The sequence below is a fragment of the Pelmatolapia mariae genome, linkage group LG23, assembly GCF_036321145.2.
Source record: "Pelmatolapia mariae isolate MD_Pm_ZW linkage group LG23, Pm_UMD_F_2, whole genome shotgun sequence".
In the NCBI taxonomy this organism is placed as follows: domain Eukaryota; kingdom Metazoa; phylum Chordata; class Actinopteri; order Cichliformes; family Cichlidae; genus Pelmatolapia; species Pelmatolapia mariae.
In genome coordinates this window covers 45014137-45036203 of record NC_086246.1, presented here as the reverse complement: position 1 = coordinate 45036203, position 22067 = coordinate 45014137, and the positions used below count along the sequence as shown (strand labels likewise).

The 22067-nt window shown below is 40.1% G+C and overlaps 1 protein-coding gene and 1 long non-coding RNA gene across 2 annotated transcripts; one reads left to right on the top strand and one right to left on the bottom strand.

Moving 5' to 3' along the window:
- Positions 1–1944: 1944 nt before the first annotated feature.
- On the bottom strand, positions 1945–20352 carry LOC134620084 (cytochrome P450 2J2-like). The gene is made up of 9 exons (XM_063466012.1): positions 20152–20352; positions 19327–19489; positions 19091–19240; positions 16068–16228; positions 9913–10089; positions 8821–8959; positions 8542–8729; positions 2994–3135; positions 1945–2120 (listed from the first exon to the last, which is right to left on the bottom strand). Exons 1-9 carry the CDS (start codon positions 20350–20352, stop codon positions 1945–1947), a joined length of 1497 nt encoding a protein of 498 aa, XP_063322082.1.
- On the top strand, positions 15353–19216 carry LOC134620087 (uncharacterized). Its single transcript, XR_010092073.1, has 3 exons — positions 15353–15461; positions 15555–15625; positions 19109–19216. It is a non-coding gene; the product is annotated as an uncharacterized LOC134620087 (long non-coding RNA).
- Positions 20353–22067: the final 1715 nt, after the last annotated feature.

The window sequence follows — 22067 nt, the reverse complement described above, 5'->3', positions numbered from 1 at the left end:
TTTTACATCAGAATTCCCAAGAGGTCCTCTGTCTTATGTAACATGGTTGGGCCCTCTTTTTCCAGAGTCCACTAATAATATTAGGCTTTTGACCTCCACTGAGGAACTTGTCCACACTTGGTTGGTTTTTATGTTTGTTACACAAAAACTAGCAGCCATCCTGAAACTTAGAGGTGGAATATACCAAATAAATAAATTTGGTACAGATCTTTTTATTGTTACTTTCCAAGCCATGTATGAATTTTGCTGGCTGGTGGGTGTTCTGTTTGGTTTATTCTGTAAAATACCAGCAGCCTTAGTTTCCAAACAGCCACAGGGCTTTGCCTTTTTCAAGAAATGTTTTCACTGGAGTTGACTTTAAAACAACGGAAGTTGCAGAAGTCTGATAAAAATACAGACTGCTGAAAAATTAAAGGAAAAACCTGAACCCTTCACCCCCCGCTGCGAGAGTGGCTGTTTATTGTTCTTGTTTATTTGGGGACTATTGTATTGTACACACACACAATGGCGTAGATATTACACACACATACAGCTAGAACAGTTCCTTTGTGTATGCTACTTTTCAGAATTACTAGACAAAGTTAGTGAAAAAATCCAAAGTTGCTCAATATATCAAAAGTAAAAGATACTCTAAGCCATCCAATACAGCATGCTTTGAAACCTCAGACAAAAAAACAACAACATTACCACAAATAAGTCTTTACATAAGTCTAAGCTGTAAAAATGTAGTTGATTCTATTAGACACTAAAATGTCAAAAGCATTTTATGGCACATAGGTATAATAACATACCTATAGGTATAATATAATAATAATATATAAATATTTTTTTGAAGAGGCCTATTAGTTAAGAACAAAATTAAAATGGAATACTATTTTGATGATATTATACATAAAAGAATTTGGCACATGTCCTTTGTACCTTTCTGGATAAATGTGATTAGCAGAATTGTGTTCAGTAAAAGATAGCACCTCTGGTACAGCACAGAGGCGGAAGGGTTTGGGGCAATATGTGCCCTCGAATTTAAACTTGAGACTGGGTTGCTCTCCAGCATGTGCAGAAAATGAAAACCTCTGAAGGAGGGAGGTGAAAAACAGGAATAACTCCATCTTTGCCAGCTGTACCCCAAGACACGAACGCTTACCTGAAAATACAATACACAGTATTTACTCACACAGGTTAGTAAATATTCACTTTGATGAGAGAATTACTTCAGTTATGGAACAAACCAAGGACACGATTAACATGCTCATCCATTATATAAAAAATATAAGTAATGTAATAAAAAATGGTTGGTCATACAATCTAATATAGCTTTTAACTGATTATGAACAGATTATACTGACTAACCTGCAGAAAAAAGAATGAAAGCCTCTCTCGTCCTAAATTTATCATCCTGGTCCAGAAAGTGTTGCGGGTTGAAGGAGTGTGGAGTTTCCCACATCATCTCATCCTGTAGGACCGAGTGCAGTGAAGGTCTGATCATTGTGCCCTGAAGAAATACCATTATTAACAGGGTTATTTAAACACATCTCTTGACTCCTTGTCCTAGGTGGTAAGTTTCTACAAGTTTCTTGCATTGCTGCATGAAGTAAAGTACTTTATACTCTGACAGTGTAGTGGTGTCTACACTGTTAGCTCTATACTCCGTACAAAATGGCTCCGTTGAATTAAAGTCATGTCAGTTTTAATTCAGTTTTAATTCAATTTTAATTCAGTTTTATTATAGCATCAATTTACAATAAGTTAAGTCATAAAATGTAAAGACACTTGCAAATCAAATCAGAATTTGTCAGTTGCTTTATTAAAGTTGGTTTTCTGCTTCTATTACACTTACACTAAAGAGAGAGAGAGATAACATTCTTGAACATCAAAAATAATAGCAGAAGACAGTCATTGAGAGAGCAGAGAAACAGACATGCTCAGTTTAGGATAACTCGTGCTCTAACGTGGCACAGCACACAGACGATAAGGTTTGGGACTGCGTGTGGCTCCCAAAATGAAGTCCAGACTGGGTTTCTCTCCAGCAGGTGCACACAATGAAAACCTCTGCAGCAGGGAGGTGAAAAACAGGAATAACTCCATCCTGGCCAGGTGCTCCCCAAGACATACACGCTTACCTGAGAAAACACAAGACAACAAGTTTTAAATACATAATTTACAGGGTTTCTCCGCTAATCACAGCTTAGTTATTTACTAAATTAAATCAACAAATGAAGCACAAGTCAGAACATTTAAAAGCTCATAATTCAATGCAACTTGTCTTTCCCCAGTGTTGTACAGTACGTGCCACTGATTTGACCTTCTCTATCCATTATGGACTACAGTGCAGGAACAAGCAGCAGACTACCTGCTAATCTGTATCTACTTCACCACTTTATCACTGTACTGATTTTACATTTAATTTGGTTAAAGGTTTTAAGATGCAGTTGTGATTGCCCTGTCGTTTGTCTGAAATTAGTTTTGAAAATGCTGAAACCTTCAGTGTAGTACTTTAGAATGATTTCCTAAATGGTTATTCTCAGAGAGCTCTGCATTATCATATTTCAAATAATGCAAAATTCAGTCTCTGGCAGACTACTTATTTTATGAAAAAAAAAATTTTTTTTTGTTTGCTTGTTTTTGTTGAATCCATTCATTTTGATTGCAGTTAATCTAGTTTATGTGGTTAGACGTGCAAAAAGCAGGTGTGAGTATTTATACTTTAGTGACGACTCCTATTTAGAAATTACTAATAATTTCCTGGACATTTGGATGTGAGGTACAACTTTAGAACAGTTGTTGTAAAGAATGACAAGGTAAATCAATTTAACACAAAGAGAAAATAAATGTAAATGTAAATTAAATATCTGACTAGAAAATGCTGCCTTCAGTTTAAATATGAATGTTACATAGGCAAAAAGCTGACTATAAGCAGCAACATGTAGCATTTTTTAACTTCTGCCTAAAACAGCATTTAACAGAGTTTTAAAGGATTGCAACTAATGACTAACCTGCAGAAAAGGGAAGGAAGGCCTCCCTCTTCCTAAATTTTCCACCCTGGTCCAGAAAGTGTTGAGGGTTGAAGGAATGTGGAGTTTCCCACATAGACTCATCATGTAGGACAGAGTGCAATGGAGCCAAGATCTTGGTGCCCTGAAGAAATACCAGGATTTGAAATTCCCCATTGGCTACAGTTCTTTAGCATCAACACTTGGTATTTGAGTATCTCTGAGTCAGTTGGAACTGTTCTTTATTCATCCTTTATGATCATGTTGTTTACAGAGGCGGGAAGTAACAAAGTAACTTTGTTACTGTAAGTAGAATTTTCAGGTATCTGTACTTGAGTATTTACTTTTCTGATAACTTTTTACTTTACTCCCTACATTTTTAAACAAATATCTGTACTTTCTACTCCTTACATGTTCAAAACATTCCCATTACTTTACATTCAGTGCTATCATTTATGGCGTTTATACTCAGGGGTTAAAGTTGGCCGGAACTTTAACAAGGCCAGTGTCCATATCAGTAGCGGTTTTTGATACGGGCGACACGGGCGGAGAAGACAGACAGGACAGGACAGGAGAGGAAGAAGAGAGGTTAGATTTGAAGGTGAAGACTGCACAGTGACACTTAAACTGAAAATGTAAAGCTTACATGTAATGTCATTATTTTAATCACATGTCGGAACTGTGTATTATGTGTTTTGATAAATTCTTTATTTGCATTGTTGTAAAACGTCCTGCAAAACAAACTAACCTATATTAACTTTGTGCTATTCAAATTTTGCATGGAAATAATGGGTAGTTTTATCGAGGATAAACAGGTTAGACTGCATTACTGGGGTGAATTCACAGTAAAGCACTGTGTTGTAAAGCAGAGGCGGTGGTGTATGTTTCATGATCAACAACAGCTGGTGTGATTATGCGAACGTGCACCCGGTCAAATCTTTCTGCTCACCGGACCTGGAGTACCTGATGATTAAGTGCCGGCCATTCTGGCTACCGAGGGAATTCAAAGCAGTGATTATTACGGCGGTTTACATTCCCCCACAAGCCGACACTAAGGTGTACTCAGGGAACTGTACAGCGCGATCAGCAGTGAGGAAACCGCACACCCAGAGGCGGCGTTTATCACGACCGGGGACTTTAATAAGGGTAACCTGAAGAAAGTCTCACAAAAACTCCACCAACACATCCATTTCAGCACTCGTAGAGACTGGCTTCTTGACCACTGCTACACCTCTTTCCGGGATGCATACAAAGCCCTCCCCCGCGCCCCATTCGGCCAATCAGATCACCGCTCCATCCTGCTCCTGCCCGCCTACAGGCAGAAGCTGAAACAGGAAGCTCCAACCCTGAGGGCGGTGCACCGGTGGTCGGACCAATCGGAGTCTACGCTGCGGGACTGTTTTGATCACGCGGACTGGGAAATGTTTCACGTGGCTGCTAAAGACATTGATGAGTACACAGACTCAGTCTGCGGATTTATCAGAAAATGCGTGGAAGATGTCGTCCCATCCAGAACAGTTAAATCCTTCCCAAATCAAAAACCCTGGATTAACGGAGATGTTCGCACAGCACTGGCGGCATGGAGCACCGCTTTTGCCTCCGCGAACACATCGGACTACAAACACGCACATTACCAACTCCGGAAGACGATCAAAGCAGCCAAACGTGAGTACAGGGACAAGGTGGAGCAACAGTTTGACAACCCTCGGAGTATGTGGCAGGGACTAAACACGATCACAGACTTTAGAGGGAAAACCAGCACGCCGCAGACCACGGCCTCTCTGTGTGAGGATCTAAACGTATTCTACGCTAGATTCGACACAGCGAACACCACGAGACCGGACAGTGTGCGCACCGCGGATGACGTCAGTGCGCACACTGTGTCTGAGGAGGATGTGCGGAAGTGCTTCAGGAGGGTGAACGCACGCAAAGCTACTGGTCCGGACGGGATTCCCGGCCGCGTCCTCAAGTCATGCGCGGCTCAGCTGGCTGGAGTGTTTACACACATCTTCAACCTTTCCCTCTCTCTGTCTGTAGTCCCAGCCTGCTTCAAAATGGCCACCATCGTCCCTGTACCCAAATCCTCCACCATCTCCTCATTGAACGACTGGCGACCCGTAGCCCTGACCCCCATCGTGAGCAAATGCTTCGAGAAGCTGGTCAGGGACTTCATCTGCTCTGCACTACCCGACTCACTGGACCCTCTACAGTTTGCATACCGCCACAACAGGTCCACTGATGATGCCATAGCCCTGACACTCCATGCTGCCCTGTCACACCTGGAGAAGAGAGACACGTATGTGAGAATGCTGTTTGTAGATTACAGCTCAGCATTCAACACCATCGTTCCCTCGAAGCTGGACAGGAAACTGCAGGATCTAGGACTGAGCAGCTCCCTCTGCAGCTGGATCCTTAACTTCCTGTCTGACAGACGCCAAGTGGTCAGACTGGGCAGCACCACCTCATCCCCCATCACACTGAACACTGGTGCTCCACAGGGGTGTGTACTGAGCCCTCTCCTGTACTCACTCTACACCTACGACTGCACGGCCACTAGAAACTCCAACATCATTGTGAAGTTTGCGGACGACACTACAGTGGTGGGTCTTATTACCAACGGTGATGAGACGGCCTACAGGGAGGAGGTCAGCGCCCTGACCCACTGGTGTCAAGACAACCATCTCACCCTCAACGTCGCAAAGACAAAGGAGCTGATAGTGGACTTCCGGAGGTGCAGAGGAGTACACACCCCCATCACCATCAACGGCGCCGCTGTGGAGAGAGTGAGCAGCTTCCGCTTCCTTGGTGTACATCTGGCTGAGGATCTTACGTGGTCAGTACACATAAACAAAACAGTGAAGAAGGCGCAGCAGCGCCTCTTCTTTCTCAGGAGACTGAAAAGATTCGGCATGAGCCCCCGCATCCTCAGGACCTTCTATCGCTGTGCTATTGAGAGCATCCTCGCTGGATGCATCACCACCTGGTACGGCAACAGCACCGCTCACAACCGCAAAGCTCTCCAGAGAGTAGTGCAGTGTGCTGAACGGATAATTGGAGGTGAGCTTCCCTCCCTCCAAGACATCTACAGGAAGCGGTGCCTGAGGAAAGCGGGGAGGATCATCAAGGACTCCAGTCACCCCAGCCATAAACTGTTCAGACTACTTCGATCAGGAAGGAGGTTCTGCAGCATCCGGTCCCGTACCAGCAGACTGAGAGACAGCTTTTTCCATCAGGCCATCAGACTGCTGAACACGTCATAGACACCTCACCCTCACTACTGGAACTTCAACATTATGCACTCCATACTGTATATAAATACCACTGTTTTGCACATACCAACCTCTGTATATTTTATATATCTTATTTTATTGTTTACTTTATTTCATTTGTAAAACATGTATATACATACTATATACACACTCAAACACACACACGTAGAAAAACATATTTAGTATACACATTCAGTAATGTATATACCTTTACATATTGTACATATATTTATTACTTTTTAGATTAGCCATTTTTATATTTTGCTTGTTTTACATTATTGTATTTTGCACAACTCTGTTGCTTGTGAAGCTCGCACACAAGAATTTCACTCACATGTACTGTGCCAGTGTACCTGCACATGTGATGTGACAATAAAAGTGATTTGATTTGATTTGATTTGATTTGGACTGGTGCACAGTAGCTGTGGTGCTCCTGGTCAGATTTAGGTTACACCAAGTGTAGCAACGACTTTGCGTTTTAGATGATCATGCTTAGATTAATTCACTGAATTTAAACTTTATACTAGTGCTGGGCGATATGACGATATATATCGTGTGGACGATAGAAAAGTGTCTATCGTGCCATTTGTCTTCTATCGTTTATATCGTACTAACCCAAATTTTATAAATTATTACATGAAATATATAATTAACCCTTTACAACTGGTCGGAGCAGGTACACTCCGTTTTACCTAACTATTTTTAAATCCCTGTAGAACTGGAACCACATAAGGTAGTGCAATAATTTTTTTTGCATGTGAAACCGGAGTTGTACTTACATCTTATGCCATTAGCTTGTCCAAAGTCACGGTTTCCTTCCACATATAACTTTGCAAAAATTGCATAAGAAGCACTTGCAGCAACAAAAACACAATATTCCAGAAACACGCTTTGCCGACGTTCATAAGACTTCCTACGTTGGCATATACGTCAGCGCGAACTATCGCACGTCCGCCATTACCTGCCCGAAACCGGAAGTGACATCATTTTCGCGAAAGGGCCTTATAAGCCTATGTTGGTGTTTTTAAAAGACATGTTTGACTTTATGTTTTTCTGTATCGTTTCTGGGATGCTTAGAACTCAAATTACACTGTTGGAAATAGTTTATTTTGATGCATTATAATATTTATTTTCATTTTTCCTGTAGTATATAAAAATTAGTGTATCTCAAAAATAAAACTATGAAGACACTCAAAATAAATTTCTCGTGGTTGGAAACTTTTGTATTTACAGTTTTGAGGGATACACCGCTTAAATTTTTTTTAACTAGAAATATATGTAAAAAACAAAAAAACGATTTTAAATTTTTTTATAGTTTATTGCACTACAAGTTTTTGCAATTTATGTAGTTACTATGGACTTAATGCATACATATTATTAAAATTTGGGCTATAACGGTTGTATTGATATATGGAAACTTGAAATACTCCCACAAATGGCACTACAGCATGTAAAAACAAAGATAAGCTCTGGCGGACTTGGTTCTATGGTAGGTCTTAAAGGGTTAAATAGCCTGTGGCAAATATATTAGTGTTGTCTTCTCACTATACATGCTCTTAACTTTATGCAAGTAAATAATATGGTATAAAAAATGATATTTTTCGCAAAGAAACTCCGTCTCGTGGTTTGCTGCTGTACGTGCACCCGGATTTGCGACATACTTTACGGTAACTCAAAACAAAGACTGCACCCTCGGCACTCGCTGTTTGCAGACTGCGTACTTTCTAGATGACCACAGGTCAGGTCGTATATCGTGATATATATCGTTATCGTGATATAAAATAATTCATATCGTGATAAATATTTTTTCCATATCGCCCAGCACTACTTTATACCAACTTCATACCGCCTAGTATAAAGTGTAGGGGGATAGACATCTGCCAGGATAGCTGAAAAAAAAATCTGCTCACATCTTGTTGTGTAATTGTGTAAATCTACAGAGAAAAGCGGGTCAGCTGATCACATCATGTACGCTGAAAACCTCCTGGAGCGCACATTAGAAATTACTGAGCTGTGATTATTTTCCATATGCTTAGCCACCACACAGATATTAGGGTTCCCCCACCTGCTGAACCCCACTGTAACTTTTGACTGTTCTCACTTACTGTTTAAGTGTGAAGGCAAAGTCACGCTCTACCATGTAGGCAACAGAAAATAGCAAATTGTTAAAATGATCTTTCTGCTACTACTTAAGTAAATAAAATATGTACCTTTGACACATCTGATTATCTCAGAGTTTGTCTTTTTAACCGGAACACATTTGTTACTGGTTGATTGTATACCTTTGGGATTGAGTACTTATCCAGAGTTGTGTTCTTGTTTGTCACGTGAAGTACGTTAAGTGGGGCAATATTTCCCATTCTCTGGATTTCATGAATAACTGCGTCAGTGAACGGCATGTTTTCTCTGTCACTTGTAGACGGCTGTCTGGATGAACCAACCACAGCATCTATTTCAGCCTTGACTTTCTCTGCACACACAGAAAACAGAAAAACAATTGTGGTGCACAGTTGACTAAGCTCACAATATATGTATCCCTGATAGATATTACCCTGACACACCTTGTATGTCAGGGTAGTGTATCATATATAAAAGCCCCCAGTGTAAAGTAGTAGTTGTGGTTTCAGTTCCAGCGCCAAACAGGTCCATTGTGCAAGCCTTCAAATTTTCGAGGTAAAACCCAGAATCTTTATCTTCCTTCTATCAATGATAGAAGAGATAATTGTTATATTGATGTACACAATATAAATACAAACCATCTTATCAAAATGTTTTGTAAAGTAAAGAATACATTTTTTAAAATTCCCCTCTCGCCCCCATGAAGGTGCAGAGATCTTGGATGTTGTTCCTATCTGATGGAGCCACTTGCTTTGCTTCGGGATCACTGCACCGAGTGCACCAAGTGCACCGATTACCACGGGGACCACTGTTACCTTCAGTGAAGGTAACAGTGCAAGATCAACAGGACCCTAAGAGCCTTCATCAGGAACTCAACGGGGATGTGGCGAACAACACTAGAAGCCAACGGGCTCTACCAAGGAGATGCACTGTCCCCACTGATGTTCTGCATAGACCTGAATCCTCTCAGAGAGGTAAGGCTGTCAGAACGGAGGGGATCACACTACCAGAAGGCAACATTGCAGACATTGAGGGCAGACCAGCCCCTAGGGTGGTCAAGAATGACAGAGCTAAGAACCTATGGGACTTCCAGATACAGACAGACAAAATGGTGATGGTTAACCAACCAGACATAGTGGTTGTAGACAAGCAGGAGAAGATGTAGCAGAAGACGCAGTGATAAACGTACCAATACTGAATGACAGTAACATCTCGAAGAAGGAACACGAGAAGCTGGAGAAGTACCAGGGGCTCAGAGAAGAGCTGGAGAAGTTGTGGAGAGTGAAGGTAACAGTGGTCCCAGTGGTAATCGGAGCACTAGGTGCAGTGACTCCCAAGCTAGGCGAGTGGCTCCAGCAGAACCCTCTGTCCAGAAGAGTGCAGTCCTAGGAACAGCTAAAATACTGCGCAGAGCCCTCAAGCTCCCAGGCCTCTGGTAGAGGAACTGAACTTGAAGGATAGACTACTTGCAGAGGCGAGAGGGGAATTAATTTTTTTTCATAAGAGCAAATCGAGATACACATTAAAACACTAACCTCTCTCATTTCTTTGAGAAAGGAGTCAATGTAGTCTCTTGGTGATGAAGGGTCAAAGTTTTCCTGATGTTCTTTGATCTTAGTTTCTACAAATTCAGCTATTTTCTTTGTCAAGATAAATATTTTCTGGTGTGATCCAGGCAGCCACTTCATCAGCCGGGGTATTGTATTGTACATCTGTAGAGCAGGAAGACAGTAACCAGATTATCTAATTGACTGACCATATTAACATAAGCAATAATAAAGATCATTATTACTGTGTGTTCATGAATTTTAGGTTTGAAACCTGCAGCTGTATCATTGTAAGAAAGGCCCTCCCAGTATGAACTCGAGTGGCATTTTGTTATTGAACTTCTGGTCTACTCTCTTTATAAGAGCTTAAATACTTTTTTAAAAATAATTTATGGATTTGTTTTATTTTGTTCTGAGTGTTTCGTGTGATAAATTTCATAGGTTAATATTTTTAAATCGGGCAGATTTCAGAACTCATTAGTTTGATAAATATTTAATATTAATGTACGGTGGCCCTGAATGGCCAAAGGGACTGCAATTTAAGAAAACACCAGCAATAAGAAAAACACTGCAAAAGCACACAAAACACAATAGAAATAGGAGAAAAGAAAACACAAATAGGAAAAACTGAAATAGGAAAAAACTGATTTCCAAAAGCACAAGGGAAGTGTTTCTGGGGAGACGATAACCCGACAGACCAGTTGCAGGAACCCAAAACACGCTAGGTGTGTTTTATCATGATTCTGTCACAGTTTGCAGGGCAAGCTGTGTGGTGTTAGTGAAGGAGGACCCAAGATGCAGGCATAGACTGTGATGCGAGTGAGCTTTATTTGCACGAGTGACAAAGTGGCAAAAATAGCAAGAGCAGAACGGGGAATTAACAAAACCTAAACTGGGGAAAACTAAAGAACTAAGCTGAAACCATAAGAACGCAGAGTGATGAACCGGGCAGAGAGACACAGACGACACGACAAGGAACACAGGCAGGCACACACTATAAATACACACAAGGTAATAATAATGGATTGCATTTATATAGCACTTTTCGAGACCCTCAAAGCGCTTTACAATTCCACTATTCATTCACTCTCACATTGACACACTGGTGGAGGCAAGCTACAGTTGTAGCCACAGCTGCCCTGGGGCGGCTGCCATATCGCGCCATCGGCCCCTCTGGCCATCACCAGTAGGCGGTAGGTGAAGTGTCTTGCCCAAGGACACAACGATTACAAGACGAACTGCCAATGCTTGAGCCACGATCCCCCATGTAACGAGGGAATGACACACCACACTAACATGAGACAGGACCTTTCAAAGTAAAATAGAAAATCCACAAACACAAGCTCAGGGACACGAACAGAGCACAAGGGGATGACACAGGAAATCAAAATCAGAATAAACTAGAACATAAGATAATAATAATAACAAACACAAAACGCTGGGTCAAACGACCCAGGACCATGACAGATTCATATAATACTAATGACTGATTTTTAGGCTAATAGTTAGACTAACACACTTACATGTCATCTTTTCTTTCCTCACACACCGATAGATACTCCACTTCTTTTAAGTGTCTCCCAGCGCAATTTTTAGCATATTTTGATTCCTGCAACTGGTCCATCAGGTTATTGTCTCCCCAGAAACACTTCCCTTGTGCTTTTGGAAATCAGTTTTAGTTTTTCCTATTTGTGTTTTCTTTTTTCCTATTTCCGTTGTGTTTTGTTTGCTTTTGCAGGTTTTTTCTCATTGCTGCTGTTTTCTTAAGTTGCAGTCCGTTTAGCCTCTCAGGCCCATTGTATTAATGTGCAAATTAGATATGCATTTTTTGTAACTTAAAGGTGGGATAATTATTTAGTTGAATTAGTTTATGTATAGGTAATTAGGTAGGTCATTGTTTGTTTGTTTGTTTTCATATTAAGTGTGTTTATTATTGGATGGCACCTCTATACAGGGCGTAAGTTGGGCATGCACCAAGAAAACAAAACAAAGAAAACAAAAGGGCAATTTAGTTGAGAGTGCAGTCACACAGCTCTTTGAGCTGTCTGTCTCTCTTCATTTTTAAAGGGGTTCAAACATTTCAGTGTAAAACATATCACTGCCACAATGTTTGTAAACAGCTTGGTGTCAAAGTAAAAAAGGCTCAGTGAAGTTTATTAAAAAGTCTTGTTGAGCTGTTTGTTTGGAAGTGTGAATTCATTTAAGGCTAGAAGTCAGGGGTGTCAAGCTAAGGCTTCATTCATTAGGATTTACACTCATCATAATGGTGTGATTGGTTTTATAATAGCAACAAGCAGCTCTGCTTAAACTGTTGCCCCTACTGTCTCTAACCAGGAAGCGTTAGAAAATGAATGGGTGAATTGGTTCTGTTTGGCTTTTACAGGCAATCTGATTTAAATCTGATACTGCTGTATTGTAGAGCCACATTCAGTAAATAATCCTTTCTGGAGTGTATTTCACTTGTTATGCACAGTTGTGAAAAACCACCAAGTTGACATCACAGCAGATAGATATGCAAATTGATTTAGCACATATATAGCCAAGTAGCCAAGTGAAATAATACTACGCATGGAAAGGGTTTAAAAAGAGGGGATTGTGTTTTTGACTGGTTGCCTGTCTACCAGAGGTCTGTTGTAGGGTTGCCATGGTGATGACTAGACCTCGCGTTTTGGGGGTATACCATTGACTGTAGAAAACATGGACGACGCCACAGCTCCCCAAAAATGAAGCCAAAACGTCTCTATCGCCCCCTGGTGTCTGGCTGCAGTATAGGTCATAAACCCCGCCTCCTCCATGTTAGCGGATGGGACTGGGGTCAGACTAAAATAAATTTATTCTCCTTAGATAATTTTTTTCCAAAGATTCTTTCTTTTGTTATCAATAGTTCTCATCATGCTGATTGATGTCCAAGGGGTCTCCTTTCCCATAAGTTTGATTCTAATTCCTACCGCGGTGATGTTAAATTGGGGTGTAACGTCATCATAGCAGCTTTGACTGACAGCTGCAGTCACGGAGAAACTTGCGTATCTCTGTTCGGGAATAGCAGATAGAGCGTAGGCTCTGAGAGGCGGGCCAGCGTTTACGCTACGAAAACACGACCGAGTGTTTTAACCTGACAGTCTGAGGTGTTCTTCAGTAAACTGGACTACCCGACAGAAGGACCCGAGGCCCCGCTGCACTTTTTCGGTAAGTTAATCGTGTTTGTAAGCTAATCCGTAACTACCGTCCTTAGCTAGCTCCTGAGACCTAGCTAGCTAAGACGAGCACTCGGCTGTCAGGGTTCGTTTAGCTAATCTGTGCAGGTGAATGAATTTACTAAAGAAATCAAGAGAAACGTTCCGGGCTAATCAGTCACTAATTACTGTTACTGTACTTTTATTACAAGTATTATACTGTAAAAGCAACTGCTTCAGCTCCTGTGCAGAGCTGAATATTAAATATATGCAAACAACAGCATGTTTTCAGTCTCTTGCCACATCTGTAAAGACAGTAACATCTTTTTTAAAAGCTTGTACTTCAGTAACTCCTCATTAATCAGGAACTATGGATTAAAGTACTGTAGTGTACTGTAATACTGAAAAAATGTAAGAGAACTTCAGATCCTGAGTGTGTGAGGACAGAAGAATCAGCTTTATTTCAATTTTGAGGGATAAAATTTATATTTGAGTTTGTGATGGTTCTGTTCTCTTTGTGATTACAGGAGCTGCCCTCAGATTCAGACCTCAGCACCACCCAGTGACAGCAGACAGATCATCCAACATGTTCACATGTTAACTGCAAAATGAACTGATGAAAACAGTGCAAAGGTTAAAGTACCACACGTGCTGTAGTGAAAGCTGCAGCTTTATTGATAAAGTTAAAGACAAAAAAACAAAAGGATTAATCACTCATGTAACTGTGTCACTATATATCAGCATTAACAGGACCTCAGTTTGGTGTTTCACAAAGCTGCTGATCTCAGACCTGCACACCTTCTGTTTTAAACACTTGATGTACTCAGCTGCATGAAGAGCACATGAGATTTTCTCTGACACAATTAAATAAAACCTGATGAAGGTCAAAGGTCGTCACTTGTATGTTGAACTACAAACTTGTCATCTGGAATTCTTTCACAGTTTTTTGCAGATAGTGTGTTATTTACCATAAAGTGATTCAGAGTTATTCATACCAGAGTAACCAGAGAGGATCATATATTTTTAAATATATAACTTTCTACAGGACTGAATATAATATCTTTATGTAAAAATCCAGAGCCTCTGGGGAGTACCCGAGTATTTATAACATTACACAAACCAAAGGTCTCCATCACAGTGTTCATGAAATGCTGGGTTTATCCATCTCCTGGATCGGGCCTACAGAGGAGTGCTGAAGATTTCCCTGTGAGGGAGCTGCTGGTGAAGATCGTGAGTCCTGCTTGATCAATGCGATGAGCTTCAGTCTTCCTGGTGTTTCTTAAATGAAGTCTCTCTCAATCGGTCAACAGAACATCTGGCACAGGACAGCTGTGATGAAAGAAAAGGAAGAAGTTTCTCCAAACCTCTGCACCCAGGAAACCCAGCTTGGTCCTGATGGTCCTCACTAGTTTCTCTCCAGGGTGAATGTAGCTGTTGATATAATATGGACTCTATTATTAAATGAAAAGAACAAATTAGACCACACTACTGAAACGTTCTGCTGATGTTTTTAAAATTTCCATGTTACCAGGCTGTAGAGGGCTCTGAAGATTTAAACAGTTTTAGATCCATTACACTCACAGTCTTATGTTAAAATCTCAAAGGACAGCATTATATTTTTGATATTAACAGTAACTCTGGGCCTCTGTAGAGTGTGCAGCTGATCTCATCGCTGTCTAAAAATGGATAAAAACAAACATAAGAAGTGCTGAATCCTTCAATAACACAGACTATTACAGTAGCAGGTGTGTAGCATCGCTAACTAGCTAGCAACAAGCCTCCAACACAGCGCGTATGCTAGCGGCTAATCTAGCTAACGAATTAACAACAAAGTGATTTTAGAACTATAAGATGATGAGCTGTGTGTCTTTTTTTATAACAGTGACATGGTTGTATTTACCTTAATTAAACGAGTCGTCAGTCGCGGTAAACCAGCAAAAAACTCGAGCAGCCGGGCTACGTAAAAAGTGTAGGGGGGCGTGTTTGCGGTCACGTCCAGCGGGTGTGTGGGCGGGAGCGTTACACAGTCGCTCCACCTCAAGTCACTACTGCGCAGACTCTGGCTCCAAATTTGCAAGATGGCAGCCTCCACAAGCGGGATATTTTGGCTTCATTTTTGCACAATGGGAGGAGGCGGAGTCGCGTCGTCCATGTTTTCTACAGTCAATGGGGTATACTGTCCCTTTAAGAGCCGCCGTAAGCCAGAGCACGCATGCACTCAAGTTTGCGTCACACACTGAGCGCTGTAAGCGGGAGCACTGGAGAGTCAGAGGCTGCAAACGATTCTGTGGCTAGCTACACAAGAGAGTTCGGGTGTATGTTTAATGGTCACGTGCTGTGAGAAGGACTGAAGAGCGGGTTGGCGTGAGTAGTGACAGTGTCCTAACAGATTTCAAAGTTGTTAAGTTTATACTGTTATTCACTGTGCATAACTCTGTATGTTTCTGGTTGATTCAGAGGGGAGATCACTTGCTGTGTGATTCCTGCGTGTGTACTTGTCTTAGCAGTGGCTGTGTGGAGAACCCAAAGTGAGTTCATGATGTTCTCCCATAGAAATGTGTATGTTTAAAAGAGAGTTTACTGTGTACTTTATTGCCAGTTGAACTGCGAATTTGTGGGATGTAAACAATGTGTTTATTTGTTTTGTTTTCTCTTTATTGTATTTGTTCCTAGACAGGTCACTACTGTTGTCTATACTGTTTGAGTTTAATGTGTACATATGATAGTTACTGTTGTCTCAGACCCTGAAAGACAGTTTTAGGCTGAGCCAGTGGAATAGTTACATTTTACCGTTTTCACTCAAACCTATAGTATTAAAACTGTGCTCCTCCGAGTACAGTTGGAGAATAAAAAAGCCCACAAAAGAGTATTTCCTGTGTCCTGTCTCATTCCCCATGACCGGGCCACATATACATCCAAGTTTGAGACTGGAACTAGAAGTACATGAGTGTGTGAATAACATGCACTCACCCGTACTGTCAAACTTCCCTGTAATCGAACAACGTCACTGAACATCCTGAGAATATACTGGTATCGCTTGTCAGTGTACTCAAATCGATTGCCGAACACCAAACAGCAGATGATGTTTGAGACTGCATTATTAATCAGGTTCATAGCATTAAAGGGTTTGCCTGTAAAATGAAATAATGAAAAATAAATTAATGAAATTAAAATTCAAATACATAGTTGGGAACAAATGGGACCTTGAAAATTGCAAGTGGTTTAAACATTGCAAAATGCACCTCCAACTCTTACCCAAGGGTGTCAAATAAACATTGGTGTAAAGGATCAGGGAAATGTCCCAAGTGTTTCAGAACGTTTTAGCAAATAATTGTGAATCTGGAGAAAGAATTGGCACTATATCAATAAAGCTAAAATCAAATGAACAGGATATAATAGATGTCAACAAGTGGAGAAACAGAGTGGGTGCCGTTTGCTGTTTGGTCTCTAATTAGAACTCAGGGCTCGCAAAATCGCTAGCCCGACGTCCCGGGGCTAGCGATTTTTCCAGTCGGGCTACCAGAATCTATCCCTGCCCTGCCCGTCGGGCTATCATAGGAAGGAAAAATATATGTCAATGCTTTTGCATTCTTTCGGAAATGTAGCTGGGTAAATACGTCTTTGGCATCGGTGAACCACTGTCAATATGTGACTAGGGCTGCTCAATTAATCGAATTTTAATCTAAATTACGATCTGGGCTTTCAACGATCATTAAAAATGACTGAGCCGATTATTAGCACCTCCCTCGTGCTTTACTCTCGCGCTGCTCCGTGTGGCAAATCGAGCGCACCTCTCTGCGTTTCGAACACGCGGCACAACAATTAAGAGGAGCTAACAGAGGGAAGCTCGGAAAGCTAAGCAGAAGTTATTTGGAGAGGAGAGTGACTGCCGTTGGTTGAAAAGAGAGGTAAAAAAAAAACCTTCAGTGGTGTGGAAACATTATGGGTTCGCGGAGTCAGACGTGGATCAAGTAGGCAGTGTGTAAACTTTGGTGTCCACCACAGAGCGACATGGCAAAGTTCACTAAACATAGATGTTTACATTTTATTTTTTATATTGCAAACATTTGCACTGTTACCAGTATTTGCACACTATTTTATACTATTTTTGACAATCTTTAAAGCCATTATTCAATACATTGTTATTGTTAAATAAATATCATCAAATAATCGAGATCTCAATTTCAGTGAAAATAATCGTGATTATCATTTTTGCCATAATCGAGCAGCCCTATATGTGACATATTGAAATCGCATTTGAATTTGCGCTTGCTTTTTGCTTTCACTTTGCAATCGCGCGAACTGTGTATAGAGAGCGACAGTACTGATTGGTGAGTGACGATAATTTGCGCACCAATTCCTCTGACATGATCTTATCAATCGTTAGTTTACTATGCAAACATGACAAGTGAAATCTCCCGCAGGAAGCTTAAACATGTGAGAGGTTGATCGCGCAGAGAATCGCTGAGCGTTATGTGAGTGCGTGTGTAAAGGCAGCAGGATATATATTTTAGTTCTGCTGAGCCAAATAAGACCGGTCAGGGTGAAGAAGTGACAGCCAAAGAAAAGCCTACCACAAAACGGAAAAGTTATGACAAATCAGACTATAAGGCAAAAAGAAAGTGCAGCTTTATGGTTTCATGGACAAAAGAATTTCTGTGGCTGGAATATGACAAGCTAAATAACCAGGGGTGCACATAAGAGGTCCGCAGGTGCGCATTCGCTGTCAAAATAAAATACGCGCACAAGATAAGAAGTTGCAACGCGTGTTTGCGTCCATAAGATTTTCTGGAGGAGGACAGACATTTGTTTAGAACTCTTAAAGATGTCGAAGAAGCTCCTTTAAGCAATTACTTTGGTGTTCCTCCACCTCCAAAGAAATGTCAGATGTAGTCCGAACCACAAAAGAAGCGCGTATTCTAGGAAAAGTGGTTGCAGGAGGTGAGCTGGCTTTAAACAAATGATGAACGCACAGAGATTTGGTGCAGAATGTGCCATGAAAATCCCACTCTAGCGGACAAAAACAGTGCCTTTTATATGGACGCAAACGCGCGTTGCAACTTCTTATCTGGTGCGCGTCTTTTATTTTGACAGTGAATGCGCACATGCGGACCACTTATGTGCACCCGTGTAAATAACATAATGTTCTGCCGGGTGTGTTGTTGGTTTCCCTCGATTTCTGAGTCGACAAGTGCCTTTGTTACTGGGACCAGTAATTTTAAGAAAGGTCCCCATTAGAACCCATGAGAAATGCAAGAAATGGATTATTGCTCAGTCTGCAAATAACATACTAAAAATCAACCTGAAAAATCTGTTTAGAACAGCGTACTATGTTGGAAAGAGTGAACTACCACTGGCAAAATTTAGCAGTCTTTGCAAACTTCAAAAAGCAAATGTCCTAGATCTTGGTTCCACTTGCCTCTTACCTGTGATTTCAGTGGAAATTTCAAATTCAGGATCTGACACAGACTGATTCATGTTCCACACAGTTCTTACAAGTTCATAGAAATTTCTGTTCAATTACAACCAAGTGTTTGAGTTGATGATTGTAATTTTTATACAATATTGTAATTTGTGTTTCAACAATTTTTTGATTAATGTTTTGTTTCCGTTACAATATTATACATTAAAGTATAATATTGTAACGGAAACAAAACAGGAAACAAAACATAAAAAAAATTGCTCCCTTTTTTATTCGGGCTACTTAAATTTATTTTGGGCTACCAAAAACTGAAGAGTCCCTGCCCGAAGGGCTACCAGGGATTTTGAAATTTTGCGAGCCCTGGAACTCCTTGCTAAAACATAAATCAGGTGATGAGCCACAGGTAAAGAAAAGTGGGACAATTATTAAGGAAACTTTTTAGGCCACGTGCTTTAGTACTGTGAACCTTATAAACATGTCATATGGTAAGCAATAGTGAATTATATTTAAATTTCATAAAAACATACTAAACATAAATAACATGTCACTATATTGTATTTTTCTTTTTTGCCTTGCTGATCTGCGAAAGCCTCTGTGAGATACTGGCACTCCTGCTGGATGGATGACTCCAGGGTCTTCTTCCCCAGACCAAAGTTTCTGAGTGTGTGAAGAGCAAATCTCCTCTGTTGCTTCCAGGGATAACCATTTGACATCACAAGACCTTTTGGAAATAAAAATTATATTAGACGTGATCTGATCAGTTCAATCACGTTTTTGGAACTTTGGAGGGAAAAATGCAAACACTACCTTTATTCCCAATAATTGATTCAAATAAAGGTATAGTTGGGCGATCCATGAAGTTTTCTCCTTGGTGAACCAGGGCTTCTTTCACAAGTTTGTAGCCATAAACAACCACAATCCTACCACCAAAGAGTCGAAGGCTGAAAATATTTCCATATTTCTCTGCAAACTGAACACAGATGGCATATTGTTGTTTTTGGAACAAGACACATTCTGAGGATTTATATATATTATATATATTCATATTTTGCAATTTATATAAGAAAAAGTTATTTTTTTTACTAAATGTCAGCACTGCTGTAAGTTAGTAGGCCACAGGTAATTTCTTCTGGGATTAATAAAATATTCTTATTCTGCATTTAGCAGAGTGGGAATTCAGAACAGCTTTGGCATAAAGACAAGTTCTTATAGTTATGAAAATGTCACTATATCAGGTGTTAGCCTACCTGTAACGAGGCTATTAAGTTAATATTCAGTTAAATAGCTAAAATTGTGAGGAATAAATGCAGTTCAGTGAAGGGTTCAATGAACCTCTTAGGTTTATTGAACCCTTCACTTTACCCTCATGGGCACATGAGGAAGGCAAATGCAATACAAATACAAATAATTTCTCAATCATTTCACTTCTCAGTAAATTTTTTAGTAAAAAAAAAACAATTAAAAAAAACTAAGATAAAAAATAAATAACAATTTCCAAGCAAGAAAATGATAATGATAATACTTTTTTTTGATTAAACAAACACTCCAAACCTCAAAGAAAGAAACTAAAAAACTATATAAGATTAATGCCCATTGACATAAATGTACAATTATTCCATTTATTCCTCATACCTCTGTTAACTGCAGGTGGAGACTGGTAGGTTGGATACGGTGAAGGTCACCAATGAAAGGAAGAGCCCAGGGTCCAGGAGGAAAGTTTTTTGGTACTCTGTTCTTCAGAAAATCTGTCAACAGTAGAAAAACAGTCAAAAATATTAAAACAATTTTGCCATCTATCCACTCCAAGCCGAGAACTTTGTATATCAACTCCATATCTTCTCTTCATCTGTCCTGCTACAAGTAAACAGAACAAACACAATCTGACAAACAGCACTGACTGTGGTGTCCCACCTCACACTGAACCGTGAACTGTAAACAAAGTGCAAACTTTAACACAAAGAAATCTCAGTGTGATTTATTTACACAAATCAGCTTTAGAGGGTCCTACAAATTCAGTGTACTTTCGAGAGGATTGTAAGAAGGTGATTTCCAGTTATTTCTTTTAAAAATGGGAATGCATTTTAAGATAATCCATAATTTAAGATAGTCACAAGCTTCATATGGTGTGGTGAGGAGGGGTGGGGGATTCGGAATGTGAGAGTTGAAAAACACATGAGCAGCTCTAAAAATCATTCACTTGCTCAGGGCCTTGCTAAATACTAATGCCGTGTTTCCAGGGCAGAGATACAAATAACATTTAAAAAAAAGATCAAAAAAAGAATAATCTCGCTTTTGCCTCTATGATGTGTATTTACCATGTCAGCATATTGTTTATTTCATTTTATTTACATAGAAAGTTATTTTTATAGTTTTGCGAGGACTGACCTTTTCAGCTACCAGGGCAATTCTAGTGCAGTGACACTTCAATATGTGACTGACAAGAGCAATATTCAAAAGTGGGACCTTGTGGTTTTTCCAGCACTGTTAATGAGCTGTATTTCATTTCAGTATAGAAACACAGTTCCTGAAATGCTGGGACGCTGTGTGAATAATGTAGAAAATGAAAAAAATTAAACAGATCTCGTAAACCCATATTTTATACACAATAGAACATAGAAAATATATCAAATGCATAGACATAGTAAATGCAAAATTTTAAGAAAAATATTAGATCAATTTTAATTTATTATGGTTTTAATGTGAAAAAAATAACACTTGGGGGGAAATTGAGTTTAAAGTCAGTAATACCCAAAAGGTTGATTCTGTTCTCTGTTCAGCCCATTATTCATTCAGTGGTGCTAGTTCCAGTCATTGTGCAAATGTACTGTTTAATAAGGTTGGCGAAACCTGCAGTCAGCGGAGCCTTAATAAATCCCTTGGATGAGTGACGAAACGTTTCTCCCATTACGTCCAGATGAACAGAATCAAGCTTTTAGGATTTATTTACTTGAATGATTGAAGTCAATAATACTGAGTTCTCTTATTTATAACATTTTTAATACAATCAAGGGAATGGTTTATCAGGCAACTACTAAAGTAAAGCAAAGATATCTATTCTAGCATCGCATTATAGAAGTGCCACATCCGACTAATCTCATCAGAATAAGGAAGTTTGCTTTTTACTGTCCACATCCAGAAAGAGTTTCCTCACATCAGCGCTTCAAATTACACGCATGCACACAAATGCACAGTTTTATGTAACTTACACCATCACTTGTTGATTGTGTAACTAGAGCGTGGTGTTTTAAGTAGAGAGCACAGTCAGACGGAGAATGTCAGCCCCAGCATTTTTGGCCTGAACTCTCTGGAGACACGGTAAACAATGTGAGACTGTGTGCATGGATTTGCAGGGTGGAGGAGGGTGATTACACATTCCACACAGTTTCTCTTCCTATACACGACTGACCTATGAGAGACCATTGACTAGACAGTCACATCATGATACTTTTAAAATATATGGGAAAGATGCTGTTTTTATTCATGCACACTCCTTATAATGGCCCTTCTTTTTGTGATCACTATGATTAAACAGCACAACATTTTGGTGA

Coding starts and splice junctions, on each gene's coding strand:
- LOC134620084 (XM_063466012.1), bottom strand. CDS start 20,352: ATGGAGTTGATATACAAAGTTCTCGGCTTGGAGTGGATAGATGGCAAA. Junction 19,490..20,151: donor TCCACCTGCAGTTAACAGAG/GTATGAGGAATA, acceptor ATCTGTGTTCAG/TTTGCAGAGAAATATGGAAA. Junction 19,241..19,326: donor ATCAATTATTGGGAATAAAG/GTAGTGTTTGCA, acceptor TATTTCCAAAAG/GTCTTGTGATGTCAAATGGT.